General features: G+C 38.1%; 1 protein-coding gene across 2 annotated transcripts in view; it reads left to right on the top strand.

Moving 5' to 3' along the window:
* MAGI2 (membrane associated guanylate kinase, WW and PDZ domain containing 2) overlaps nt 1–13,434 on the top strand; it is a 1,338,731-nt gene that overhangs the window by 370,757 nt on the left and 954,540 nt on the right. For both annotated transcript variants that reach the window (XM_060020317.1, XM_060020318.1), the window contains exon 2: nt 9,893–10,009. In XM_060020317.1, the coding sequence (XP_059876300.1) occupies nt 9,893–10,009 (117 nt within the window). The remainder of the gene's footprint in view (nt 1–9,892; nt 10,010–13,434) is intronic.

Here is a 13,434-nt window from a genome sequence, read left to right as displayed (position 1 = left end):
GAACTAGATTGTATGACAGTTTCAGACAACCGTGATCCATGTCCTGGGTCTGAGAATGTTTGGGCCTGAAACTAAATCAAAGTTCTAAATAAAAAAAAATAGAGGAAAGAATGTTGGATAGGCAACCAGCAGAATATTCCATAATAAGGTAGTGGGTAAATAAAATTGCCTTACATGAAAAATGCTATGATGAATTGTGAAGGATGATAAAGTATTTTTGAAATATGAGGCCAAGAAAGACCTTCCAAAACAAATGTGGCAATTCATTTTAGTTAACAAAAGAAAGTTTATATTCTCAGAAGCTTCAGCAGGTTTTTCCATGGCAAAAAAGATACATCCAGTCATTGAATGAATAGACAGTCATTTTTTGTTGTTGTTGTTTTCTTAGGTAAATAAACTTTTGAGAGGGCTAATGTGGTATTTTTCTAGTAGAAGAAATGGTTTAAATTGATAATGCATTTTCAGGGGCAAGAATCATCTTGGACTACAAAATGTGGGCTTATCCATGTTATATTAGGTGAGTGATTCTAGCTTACTTTAGTGGACAGACTACATCTGTTGTTCTATAGTTAGCATTTTCTTGGGATGCCAGAAAACATCTCATCACTTGGCATGTCCCTCATATTAGACAGAAAGAAAAAGAGAAGAGAGGTGGAGTACAGGTGATGAAGGATCTGTAGACTCAGAACTCGGCAGAAACGACAGCTGAGAACAGTCAGGAATGGTGATTGCTCTGCAGCTGTATTGAATTAGCAAGGGTAGGCATGTTTTCTGACTGGGAAAGAACAAGGGAGGAAAACAGAACTTCAGAATTTCAGGATTTCTAATTTTTAACTAATTCAGTGTGATGTCAGTAAGTCTAAGACCCATGGAAACGCAGAGCATTTGGAGATGTAAACAATAGGTAATTGTTGATATATGCGATGGTGGTTTCAAGTGATTTTCATTTCTGAGTGTTCCACTTCTTTGACTGAAAAAAATTTGAATTTGGAAAATAACATGTGCAAGCTCCTATCATTTGTTTTCTGCTATCATATTATATTGGGTGGAAAAGTAAATTGATACTATTGACTAAAATATATGAGAAACTAAAAAAAAAAAAATATATATATGAGAAACTTTGGAGAGTAAGAATTTTGATAGTTCAGTTAAAAATACTATTTTGTATGGTATCTTGCTCAGGCTGTGCCAGCAGATTAGAGGCAACTGAAACAATGAATATGGGAAATTCAGAAATGTAGCAATATATAGTTTTCAAATATATTTACTATTTGTGTAAAACATATGCACGCCCACGTAAGGCTATTTTTTTAATTTTTTTTATAGATTTGAATCTCATTTTTTTATTATTATTTTTTTACATCTTCATTGGAGTATAATTGCTTTACAATGGTGTGTCACTTTCTGCTTTATAACAAACTGAATCAGTTATACATATACATATGTTCCCATATCTCTTCCCTCTTGCGTCTCCCTCCCTCCAACCCTTCCTATTCCACCCCTCCAGGCGGTCGCAAAGCACCGAGCTGATCTCCCTGTGCTATGCAGCTGCTTCCCACTAACTATCTACCTTACGTTTGGTAGTGTATATATGTCCATGCCTCTCTCGTGCTTTGTCACAGCTTACCCTCCCCCCTCCCCATATCCTCAAGTCCATTCTCTAGTAGGTCTGTGTCTTTATTCCTGTCTTACCCCTAGGTGCTTCATGACACTTTTTTTTCTTAAATTCCATATATATATGTGTTAGCATATGGTATTTGTCTTTTTCTGACTTACTTCACTCTGTATGACAGACTCTAGGTCTATCCACCTCATTACAGATAGCTCAATGTCGTTTCTTTTTACGGCTGAGTAATATTCCATTGTATATATGTACCACATCTTTATCCATTCATCTGATGATGGGCACTTAGGTTGTTTCCATCTCCAGGCTATTGTAAATAGAGCTGCAATGAACATTCTGGTACATGACTCTTTTTGAATTATGGTTTTCTCAGGGTATATGCCCAGTAGTGGGATTGCTGGGTTATATGGTAGTTCTATTTGTAGATTTTTAAGGAACTTCCATACTGTTCTCCACAGTGGCTGTATCAATTTACATTCCCACCAACAGTGCAAGAGGGTTCCCTTTTCTCCACACCCTCTCCAGCATTTATCGTTTCTAGATTTTTTGATGATGGCCATTCTGACTGGTGTGAGATGACATCTCCTTGTAGTTTTGATTTGCATTTCTCTAATGATTAATGATGTTGAGCATTCTTTCATGTATTTGTTGGCAATCTGTATATCTTCTTTGGAGAAATGTCTATTTAGGTCTTCTGCCCAATTTTGGATTGGGTTGTTTGTTTTTTGTTATTGAGCTTTATGAGCTGCCTATAAATTTTGGAGATTAATCCTTTGTCAGTTGCTTCATTTGCAAATATTTTCTCCCATTCTGAGGGTTGTCTTTTGGTCTTGTTTATGGTTTCCTTTGCTGTGCAAAAGCTTTGAAGTTTCATTAGGTCCCATTTGTTTATTTTTGTTTTTATTTCCATTTCTCTAGGAGGTGGGTCAAAAAGGATCTTGCTGTGATTTATCTCATAGAGTGTTCTGCCTATGTTTTCCTCTAAGAGTTTGATAGTTTCTGGCCTTACATTTAGGTCTTTAATCCATTTTGAGCTTATTTTTGTGTATGGTGTTAGGGAGAGATCTAATCTCATATTTTTACATGTACCAGTCCAGTTTTCCCAGCACCACTTATTGAAGAGGCTGTCCTTTCTCCACTGTACATTCCTGCCTCCTTTATCAAAGATAAGGTGACAATATGTGCGTGGGTTTATCTCTGGGCTTTCTATCCTGTTCCATTGATCTATCTTTCTGTTTTTGCGCCAGTACCATACTGTCTTGAACACTGTAGCTTTGTAGTATAGTCTGAAGTCAGGGAGCCTGATTCCTCCAGCTCTGTTTTTCGTTCTCAAGATTGCTTTGGCTATTCGGGGTCTTTTGTGTTTCCATACAAATTGTGAAATTTTTTGTTCTAGTTCTGTGCAAAATGCCAGTGGTAGTTTGATAGGGATTGCATTGAATCTCTAGATTGCTTTGGGTAGTAGAGTCATTTTCACAATGTTGATTCTTCCAATCCAAGAACATGGTCTATCTCTCCATCTATTTGTATCATCTTTAATTTCTTTCATCAGTGTCTTATAATTTTCTGCATACAGGTCTTTTCTCTCCCTAGGTAGGTTTATTCCTAGGTATTTTATTCATTTTGTTGCAATGGTAAATGGGAGTGTTTTCTTGTTTTCACTTTCAGATTTTTCATCATTAGTGTATAGGCATACAAGACATTTCTGTGCATTAATTTTGTATCCTGCTACTTTACCAAATTCATTGATTAGCTCTAGTAGTTTTCTGGTAGCATCTTTAGGATTCTCTATGTATAGGATCATGTCATCTGCAAACAGTGACAGCTTTACATCTTCTTTTCCGATTTGGATTCCTTTTATTTCCTTTTCTTCTCTGATTGCTGTGGCTAAAACTTCCAAAACTATGTTGAATAAGAGTGGTGAGAGTGGGCAACCTTGTCTTGTTCCTGATCTTGGTGGAAATGCTTTCAGTTTTTCACCATTGAGGATGATGTTGGCTGTGGGCTTGTCATATATGGCCTTTATTATGTGGAGGAAAGTTCCCTCTATGCGTACTTTCTGCAGGGTTTTTATCATAAATGGGTGTTGAATTTTGTCGAAAGCTTTCTCTGCATCTGTTGAGATGATCATGTGGTTTTTCTCCTTCAGTTTGTTAATATGGTGTATCACGTTGATTGATTTGCATATATTGAAGAATCCTTGCTTTCCTGGAATAAACCCCACTTGATCATGGTGTATGATCCTTTTAATGTGCTGTTGGATTCTGTTTGCTAGTATTTTGTTGAGGATTTTTGCATCTATGTTCACCAGTGATATTGGCCTGTAGTTTTCTTTCTTTGTGACATCCTTGTCTGGTTTTCATATCAGGGTGATGGTGGGCTCATAGAATGAGTTTGGGAGTGTTCCTCCCTCTGCTATATTTTGGAAGAGTTTGAGAAGAATAGGTGTTAGCTCTTCTCTAAATGTTTGATAGAATTCGCCTGTGAAGCCATCTGGTCCTGGGCTTTTGTTTGTTGGAAGATTTTTAATCACAGTTTCAATTTCATCACTTTTGATTGGTCTGTTCATATTTTCTATTTCTTCCTGATTCAGTCTTGGCAGGTTGTGCATTTCTAAGAATTTGTCTATTTCTTCCAGGTTGTCCATTTTATTGGCATAGAGTTGCTTGTAGTAATCTCTCATGATCTTTTGTATTTCTTCAGTGTCAGTTGTTACTTCTCCTTTTTCATTTCTAATTCTATTGATTTGAGTCTTCTCCCTTTTTTTCTTCATGAGTCTGGCTAATGGTGTATCAATTTTGTTTATCTTCTCAAAGAACCAGATTTAGTTTTATTGATCTTTGCTATCATTTCCTTCATTTCTTTTTCATTTATTTCTGATCTGATTTTTATGATATCTTTCCTTCTGCTAACTTTGGGGTTGTTCTGTTCTTCTTTCTCTAATTGCTTTAGGTGCAAGGTTAGGTTTTTTATTCGAGATGTTTCCTGTTTCTTAAGGTAGGATTGTATTGCTATAAACTTCCCTCTTAGAACTGCTTTTGCTGCATCCCATAGATTTTGGGTAGTCGTGTCTCCACTGTCATTTGTTTCTAGGTATTTTTTAATTTCCTCTTTGATTTCTTCAGTGATCACTTCGTTATTAAGTAGTGTATTGTTTAACCTCCATGTGTTTGTATTTTTTACAGATCTTTTCCTGTAATTGATATCTAGTCTCACAGTGTTGTGGTCGGAAAAGATACTTGATACAGTTTCAATTTTCTTAAATTTACCAAGGCTTGATTTGTGACCCAAGATATGATCTATCCTGGAGAATGTTCCATGAGCATTTGAGAAAAATGTGTATTCTGTTGTTTTGGGATGGAATGTCCTATAAATATCAATTACGTCCATCTTGTTTAATGTATCATTTAAAGCTTGTGTTTCCTTATTTATTTTCATTTTGGATGATCTGTCCATTGGTGAAAGTGGGGTGTTAAAATCCCCTACTATGAATGTGTTACTGTCGATTTCCCCTTTTATGGCTGTTACTATTTGCCTTATGTATTGAGGTGCTCCTATGTTGGGTGCATAAATATTTACAATTGTTATATCTTCTTCTTGGATCGATCCCTTGATCATTATGCAGTGTCCTTCTTTGTCTCTTGTAATAGTCTTTATTTTAAAGTCTATTTTGTCTGATATGAGAATTGCTACTCCAGCTTTCTTTTGGTTTCCATTTGCATGAAATATCTTTTTCCATCCCCTTACTTTCAGTCTGTATGTGTCTCTAGGTTTGAAGTGGGTCTCTTGTAGACAGCATATATATGGGTCTTGTTTTTGTATCCATTCCGCCAATCTGTGTCTTTTGGTTGGAGCATTTAATCCATTTACATTTAAGGTAATTATTGATATGTATGTTCCTGTTCCCATTTTCTTAATTGTTTTGGTTTCATTATTGTAGGTCTTTTCCTTTTCTTGTGTTTCTTGCCTAGAGAAGTTCCTTTAGCAGTTGTTGTAAATCTGGTTTGGTTGTGCTGAACTCTCTCAGCTTTTGCTTGTCTGTAAAGGTTTTAATTTCTCCATCAAATCGGAATGAGATCCTTGCTGGGTAGAGTAATCTTGGTTGCAGGTTTTTCTCCTTCATCACTTTAAATATGTCCTGCCAGTCCCTTCTGGCTTGCAGAGTTTCTGCTGAAAGATTAGCTGTTAACCTTATGGGGATTCCCTTGTGTGTTATTTGTTGTTTTTCCCTTGCTGCTTTTAATATGTTTTCTTTGTATTTAATTTTTGACAGTTTGATTAATATGTGTCTTGGCGTATTTCTCCTTGGATTTATTTTGTGTGGGACTCTCTGTGCTTTCTGGATTTGATTAACTATTTCCTTTCCCACATTAATGAAATTTTCAACTATAATCTCTTCAAATATTTTCTCAGTCCCTTTCTTTTTCTCTTCTTCTTCTGGAACCCCTATAATTCGAATTTTGGTGTGTTTAATGTTGTCCCAGAGGTCTCTGAGACTGTCCTCAGGTCTTTTCATTCTTTTCTCTTTATTCTGCTCTGCAGCAGTTATTTCCACTCTTTTATCTTCCAGGTCACTTATCCGTTCTTCTACCTCAGTTATTCTGCTATTGATCCCCTCTAGAGTATTTTTTATTTCATTTATTGTGTTGCTCATCGTTGCTTGTTTCATCTTTAGTTCTTCTAGGTCCTTGTTAAATGTTTCTTGCATTTTGTCTCTTCCATTTCCAAGATTTTGGATCATCTTTACTATCATTATTGTGAATTTTTTTCAGGTAGACTGCCTGTTTCCTCTTCATTTGTTAGGTCTGGTGGGTTTTTATCTTGCTCCTTCATCTGCTGTGTGTTTTTCTGTCTTCTCATTTTGCTTATCTTACTGTGTTTGGGGTCTCCTTTTTGCAGGCTGCAGGTTCGTAGTTCCCGTTGTTTTTGGTGTCTGTCCCCAGTGGCTAAGGTTGGTTCAGTGGGTTGTGTAGGCTTCCTGGTGGAGGGGACTGGTGTGTGTGTTCTGGTGGATGAGGCTGGATCTTGTGTTTCTGGTGGGCAGGTCCACGTCTGGTGGTGTGCTTTGGGGTGTCTGTGGACTTATTGTGATTTTAGGCAGCCTCTTTGCTAATGGGTGGGGTTGTGTTCCTGTCTTGCTAGTTGTTTGGCATAGGGTGTCCAGCACTGTAGGTTGCTGGTCGTTGAGTGAAGCTGGGTGCTGGTGTTGAGATGGAGATCTCTGGGAGATTTTCGCCGTTTGATATTATGTGGAGCTGGGAGGTCTCTTGTGGACCAGTGTCCTGAAGTTGGCTCTCCCACCTCAGAGGCACAGCACAGACTCCTGGCTGCAGCAAGAGCCTTTCATCCACACGGCTCAGAATACAAGGGAGAAAAAGTAGAAAGAAAGAATTAGTAGAAGAAGAAAGAAAGAAAGAGAGAGAGAGAGAGAGAGAGAGAGAGGGAGGGAGGGAGGGAGAGAGAGAGAGGGAGGGAGGGAGGGAGAGAGAGGGAGAAAGAAAGAAAGGAGGGAGGGAGGGAGGGAGAAAGGAAGGAAGGAAGGAAAAAAGAAAGAAAGAATATAAGGTAAAATAAAATAAAGTCAGATAAAATATAACAAAGTTATTAAAATAAAAAAATTATTATTAAGAAAAAAAACTTAAAAACCAAGCCAAAACAAAAAAAACGGATGGATAGAACCCTAGGACAAATGGTGGAAGCAAAGCTATACAGACAAAATCTCACACAGAAGCATACACACACATACACACTCACAAAAAGAGGAAAAGGGGAAAAAATCATAAACCTTGCTCTCAAAGTCCACCTCCTCAATTTGGGGTGATTCGTTGTCTATTCATGTATTCCACAGGTGCAGGGTACATCAAGTTGATTGTGGAGATTTAATCCGCTGCTCCTGAGACTGCTGGGAGAGATTTCCCTTTCTCTTCTTTGTTCTCACAGCTCCCGGGGCTCAGCTTTGGATTTGACCCTGCCTCTGCGTGTAGGTCACCGGAGGGCATCTGTTCTTCGCTCAGACAAGACGGGGTTAAAGGAACCGCTGATTCGGGGGCTCTGGCTCACTCAGGCTGGGGGGGAGGGAGGGGCACGGAGTGTGGGGCAGGCCTGCGGTGGCAGAGGCTGGCGTGACGTTGGACCAGCCTGAGGCGCGCCGTGCGTTCTCCCGGGGGAGTTGTCCCTGGATCCTGGGACCCTGGCAGTGGCGGACTGCACAGGCTCCCCGGAAAGGCGGTGTGGAAAGTGACCTGTGCTCGCACACAGGCTTCTTGGTGGCAGCAGCAACCTTAGCATCTCATGCCCGTTTCTGCGGTCCGCGCTTTTAGCCGTGGCTCGCGCCCGTCTCTGGAGCTCCTTTAAGCGTCTCTCTTAATCCCCTCTCCTCGTGCACCAGGAAATAAAGAGGGAAGAAAAAGTCTCTTGCCTCTTCGGCAGCTCCAGACTTTTCCCCGGACTCCCTCCCGGCTAGCTGTGGTTCACTAACACCCTGCAGGCTGCGTTCACGCCGCCAACACCCGTCCTCTCCCGGCGCTCCGACCGAAGCCCGAGCCTCAACTCCCAGCCCCGCCTGCCCCGGTGGGTGAGCAGACAAGCCTCTCGGGCTGGTGAGTGCCGGTCAGCACCGATCCTCTGTGCAGGAATCTCTCCACTTTGCCCTCCGCAACCCTGTGGCTGCGCTCTCCTCCGCGGCCCCGAAGCTTTCCCCCTCCGCCACCCGCAGTCTCCGCCCACAAAGGGGCTTCCTAGTGTGTAGAAACCTTTCCTCCTTCGCAGCTCCCTCCCACTGGTGCAGGTCCCGTCCCTACCCTTTTGTCTCTGTTTATTCTGTTTTCTTTTGCCTTACTCAGGTACGTGCGAGGAGTTTCTTGCCTTTTGGGAGGTCTGAGGTCTTCTGCCAGTGTTCAGTAGGTGTTCTGTAGGAGTTGTTCCACGTGTAGATGTATTTCTGGTGTATCTGTGGGGAGGAAGGTGATCTCTGCGTCTTACACTTCCGCCATCTTTCCGGAAGCCATGCCTCACTTTTGTTGGAATCAGTCAGCAAAACCTTTTTCGAAACCCGAAATTCTCCACACCTCCTACCTTTCGCGCCGCCCTAGTCTCGAAGCTCCCGCCACTGCTCCTCAGGCCGGATCCCCGTGGGAGGACCCGTGGGCTGCGTCCATAAGGCTATTTTATGTGGTCATGGTGGTGCAAATAGATTGATAATGAATTATAATTTTGAGATTCAAAAGGATTTGAAGAGAATATGATTTTTGTAACTATTACAGACATCCTATTTCCCCTATCTTTAATTCTTTGTCTTGGCTCAATTACCCTAATATGTTTGAAAAGATCAGGGTTTTAGAAATTCTTATTTATATTTTTATAAGTATTTTGATTTATAATTCATTCTTCCAAGTATAAGAATATGAAGGGCCTTAGATAAATCTTCATAATTTAACATAATTATCATTAAATATGAAAATAATCTTTGATAAATTCACAGTATTGATTTTCTTACCTGTAGCCCAGTTTGTTTTTCATTAGATTATAATGAAAAACGTACTCAAAATTATGTTATTAAAAAAATGTTATTATTATTTCTATAATAATAATAATAAAATTTAAAAATACCTAAAGTCTTTCAAACATTGTCTGTAGTTAAAAACATCTGCACATATTTTATATGGCAGATACATTATTTTGATTCATTTTATAAAGGTAGTAAAGCATTAATATTGGTGTAGTTCTTTTTCTTTTAACTTCTTTATCACCCTACTTATGTAAATCCAGAGTAACTTGAAATAACTGAAAAACCTTTTCAAACCTTGAAGACATACTAAGTGAAATAAGCCTGTCACAAATGGCAAATATTATACGATTCCACTTGTCTAAGATACCTAGAGTGGTCAAATTCAAAGGCAGAAAGACTGGGAGAAAGGGAGAGTGGGAAGTAAAAAAAAAAGTCTTTTTAGCCATGCAATGAGATACACTATGGCATTTTAGTATGATTTCAGTTCGAGAGTACCATGTGTCCTTTGCCGTAATAAAGACTTCATTCTAAATGAAAAACAAAGAGTGCATGTAAAACACTGAGCACTGACTGAGTGGATAATTGTTATCTTAGTGAATGTTATCTTTTATTATTATGGGCAGCAAATGTTTCAGAAGGTCAAAAGAGCAATGTGAAATAATGCATGTTTTAAATGGCTTCATGAGTATGTTTATGACAGATCAAATTACATAGTTAAAATATTTTCCAACATCCTTTATTAAGAAACTGTATTATTCTAGGAGGAATTGTTGATAAGGATCTTCGTCACTACCTCAACTTACGATTTCAGAAGGGTTCTGTGGACCACGAACTTCAGCAAATCATTCGTGACAACCTCTACCTCCGCACAGTGCCATGTGAGTAACAGGCAATTTTTTTTTCCTATGGTAACAGATAAATGTTCACTGTATATTCATTGTTTAATTTAAAAGAAAAGTCCAATTACACTGATTTTTTAAATGGTGGACTTTTGGAATAGACAATTTATTTGAGATATGGAAGTTTTAAATGCAAAAGCTTGTAACTGCAGTTGTGTGGTTTATGATGATGTCATAGCCAGAAGAGACATGATTTTCAAGCTGTAAAGCCTAACTTCTCAAGTTAGCATGGAGAAATATTAGTTCTAATCCAGGATGTTGGTGATTTCAGAATGAATCATAATTGGGGTAGAACTCCACACAGGGAGACAAGAGAATGCAAATTCAATTCTTTAGCTGAAGCAGCTATTTCATAGATGGAATCTACACAGTAACTCCCAATCTCATCACTGGTTTGCAGCAGGGGAGTCTTACAAGTGGAAAGGAAATTATGCATTGGAAAGTAAAGTTAAATGTTCTGTAACTCTGAGAAAGTGATAACGTTGAGTGTTGGGCACATATTTCTTAATATACAGCCTATAGAAATTCACAACAATCCCTGATTATGAGCAGGTGCTACTTCAAAAGAGAGGAATTGGTAAAATGATAAAATTCACAAATCAACTTTTTAGTACCTGCTTCAGCTCATTTGAGAATCTTCTGTTTACTTTAGGACAATTCAAGGACGTTTCAAGCCAGGTCCTAGATCCTAGATAGATATCAAAATCAATTTCCTTCAAGGTAGATTCCATGACCTCCAGAAACTTTCCAATATCTATCTGGAAACTCTGATCTGTGAGTGTTGTGTGTGTTCCTTTTGTTTTAGTTTTGTTCTAAACTTTAATAAACTCAAAGATGTGGGCAGTGGAAGGTTGATATTAAAGAAAGAAAATCTTGGCTGAAATAAGTGAAACAAATAAACCATGTATATATATATATATATATATATATATACACACACACATACATACATATATATAGGTATGTGTATATATATGTATGTATATGTGTGTATATATGTATAAATATATATTTATATGTATATGTATATAGTTTCTGGGATTGAACTGCCAGAACTATGTGAAAGGTATGGATTAAGGATGACTATAACAAAATACTGAAAACACACAAAGAAGTGAAATGGATAATTCAGCATCCAACCCTTTTCACCTACACACATCTTAGGAGGGGTGGCCCTTCCCACTGTTAGCACTAAATGTTCATCAAAACAAAAATGCCAGGGCACCACTATCAGACATTCCTAGATGAGAATGCTTATTGATTGACATCTTGTCAGTCCAAATGCTACCTCTGTGAGTGTGTGTTAGTTAAGTGAGTAGACTTTTGGACTCTGAACAGTACGGCGGTTCCTTAAAAAACTACAAATAGAACTACCATATGACCCAGCAATCCCACTACTGGGCATATACCCTGAGAAAACCATAATTCAAAAAGAGTCATGTGCCACAATGTTCATTGCAGCTGTATTTACAATAGCTAGGATATGGAAGCAACCTAAGTGTCCATCGACAGATGAATGGATAAAGAAGATGTGGCACATATATACAATGGAATATTACTCATCCATAAAAAGAAACGAAATTCATTTATTTGTAGTGAAGTGGATGGACCTAGAGTCTGTCATACAGAGTGAAGTAAGTCAGAAAGAGAAAAGCAAATACCGTATGCTAACACATATATATGGAATCTAAAAATAAAAATGGTTCTGATGAACCTAGGGGCAGGACAGGAATAAAGACACAGATGTAGAGAATGGACTTGAGGACATGGGGAGGGGGAAGGGTAAGCTGGGACGAAGTAAGAGAGTAGCATTGACATATATACGTTACCAAATGTAAAATAGATAGCTAGTTCAAAGCAGCTACGTAGCACAGGGAGATCAGCTCCGTGCTTTGTGACCACCTAGAGGGGTGGGATAAGGAGGGTGGGAGGGAGACGCAAGAGGGAGGTGATGTGGGGATATACGTATGCATATAGCTGATTCACTTCGTTATACAGCAGAAACTAACACACCACTGTAAAGCAATTATACTCCAATAAATACGTTGAAAAAAAAAACAACAACTAGAAGTTGCAAAAGTGCATTCTTAAGCTTGTAAGTTTGACATTAGAGTGATGGGCAGAGGAAGATGGATTAAAGTAAGTGACTGAACTATTTATAAGGAAATGGGTGGACGCATGTTCAAAACTGTGATGTTGTCAGTGCAGCTGTGTGAATTTATCTTTTGTGACATGAAAGAAAGGAGATCTGAAATACTGAATAAAGAATCCAGGTACTTTATTACATTTAAAAGCTGAGGGAAATAGATAAGAGGCTGACATTCAAGAATATCTGTAATAATAAAAAAAAAAGAGTATCTGTAGTCCTTGCTAAGGTGATGATGTAAATAAGAAGTCTTAATTAAATATGAAGATAATAGGAGTAAATTTTGCTTTAGTTAATTAACTTCTTAAATAAGTCCTCTCTCTTCAGAGTTCCAAAGAAATACTATGATGGAAAAATACATATAAAAGTAAAATAACTAGGCTTATATGAGTAAACATAAAGAGGTTCGTGATGTGAATTTGCTACAATGTCATAAATTCAATTAGAAATCCTTGAATAGCTCCTATAAAGGAGATGATTAGAAACTTATTGAATATGAATATTATGATCAAACAATTATTCTTTGAATTTGTAGCCAGCACTCCTAATAGCCTATTCCAATAATACCATTCACTAACAATGCTCTTAACTTGGCATAAAAGTGAAAAAAACATCTAAGATAGATGTGATTCTAATTTATATTATCTATAATCACTTATTTACTGACGAACTGGACCTGGACAATCTGGCAACTTCACTCAGTATATGTTTTAATGAAATGTTCAGACATTTTCAAAGAGTGTGCAGCAAAGATATGTCAGTAATGTGAAAAATCCTGCTATTGTTTAGAAATTTACATGTGTATCCAGTATATCTATTGGCTTTGAGTATGGAGTGACATTTGTTACATATTCTTTGGGTCAAATAATTCTCATTGGTTTTCAGTACCCAATACCATAATAGGAAAATGTATTATTGAAGAGCTTGTCTCTGCCTTTATATATGCATTCATTAATATGTATACCTCTTGTTTAATTTACTAACAGGAATAGGTCATGGAAACAAAATTGTTGTTAACTTGTAACTATGTTTGGGTGGTTTAACTTGTTTAGTAAGACGAGACCCAACGGAGTAATTCTGCTTACTGCCACCACATTATTCCACCACCTCCAACTACTACTAAAAAGAAAGCAGCTGGATTTCCTTAGTGCCTAGTGTGTAAGGGGGAGTTCTGGGACGAGGGCTGCAGAGACTCCCTCCCCTCACACACACAAAGTACTCATCCAAATCTTATTGTGAACAACTTAGCTGCTATAAC

The sequence above is a fragment of the Delphinus delphis genome, chromosome 9, assembly GCF_949987515.2.
Source record: "Delphinus delphis chromosome 9, mDelDel1.2, whole genome shotgun sequence".
Classification (NCBI taxonomy): domain Eukaryota; kingdom Metazoa; phylum Chordata; class Mammalia; order Artiodactyla; family Delphinidae; genus Delphinus; species Delphinus delphis.
This window is presented reverse-complemented; position numbering and strand designations above follow the sequence as displayed.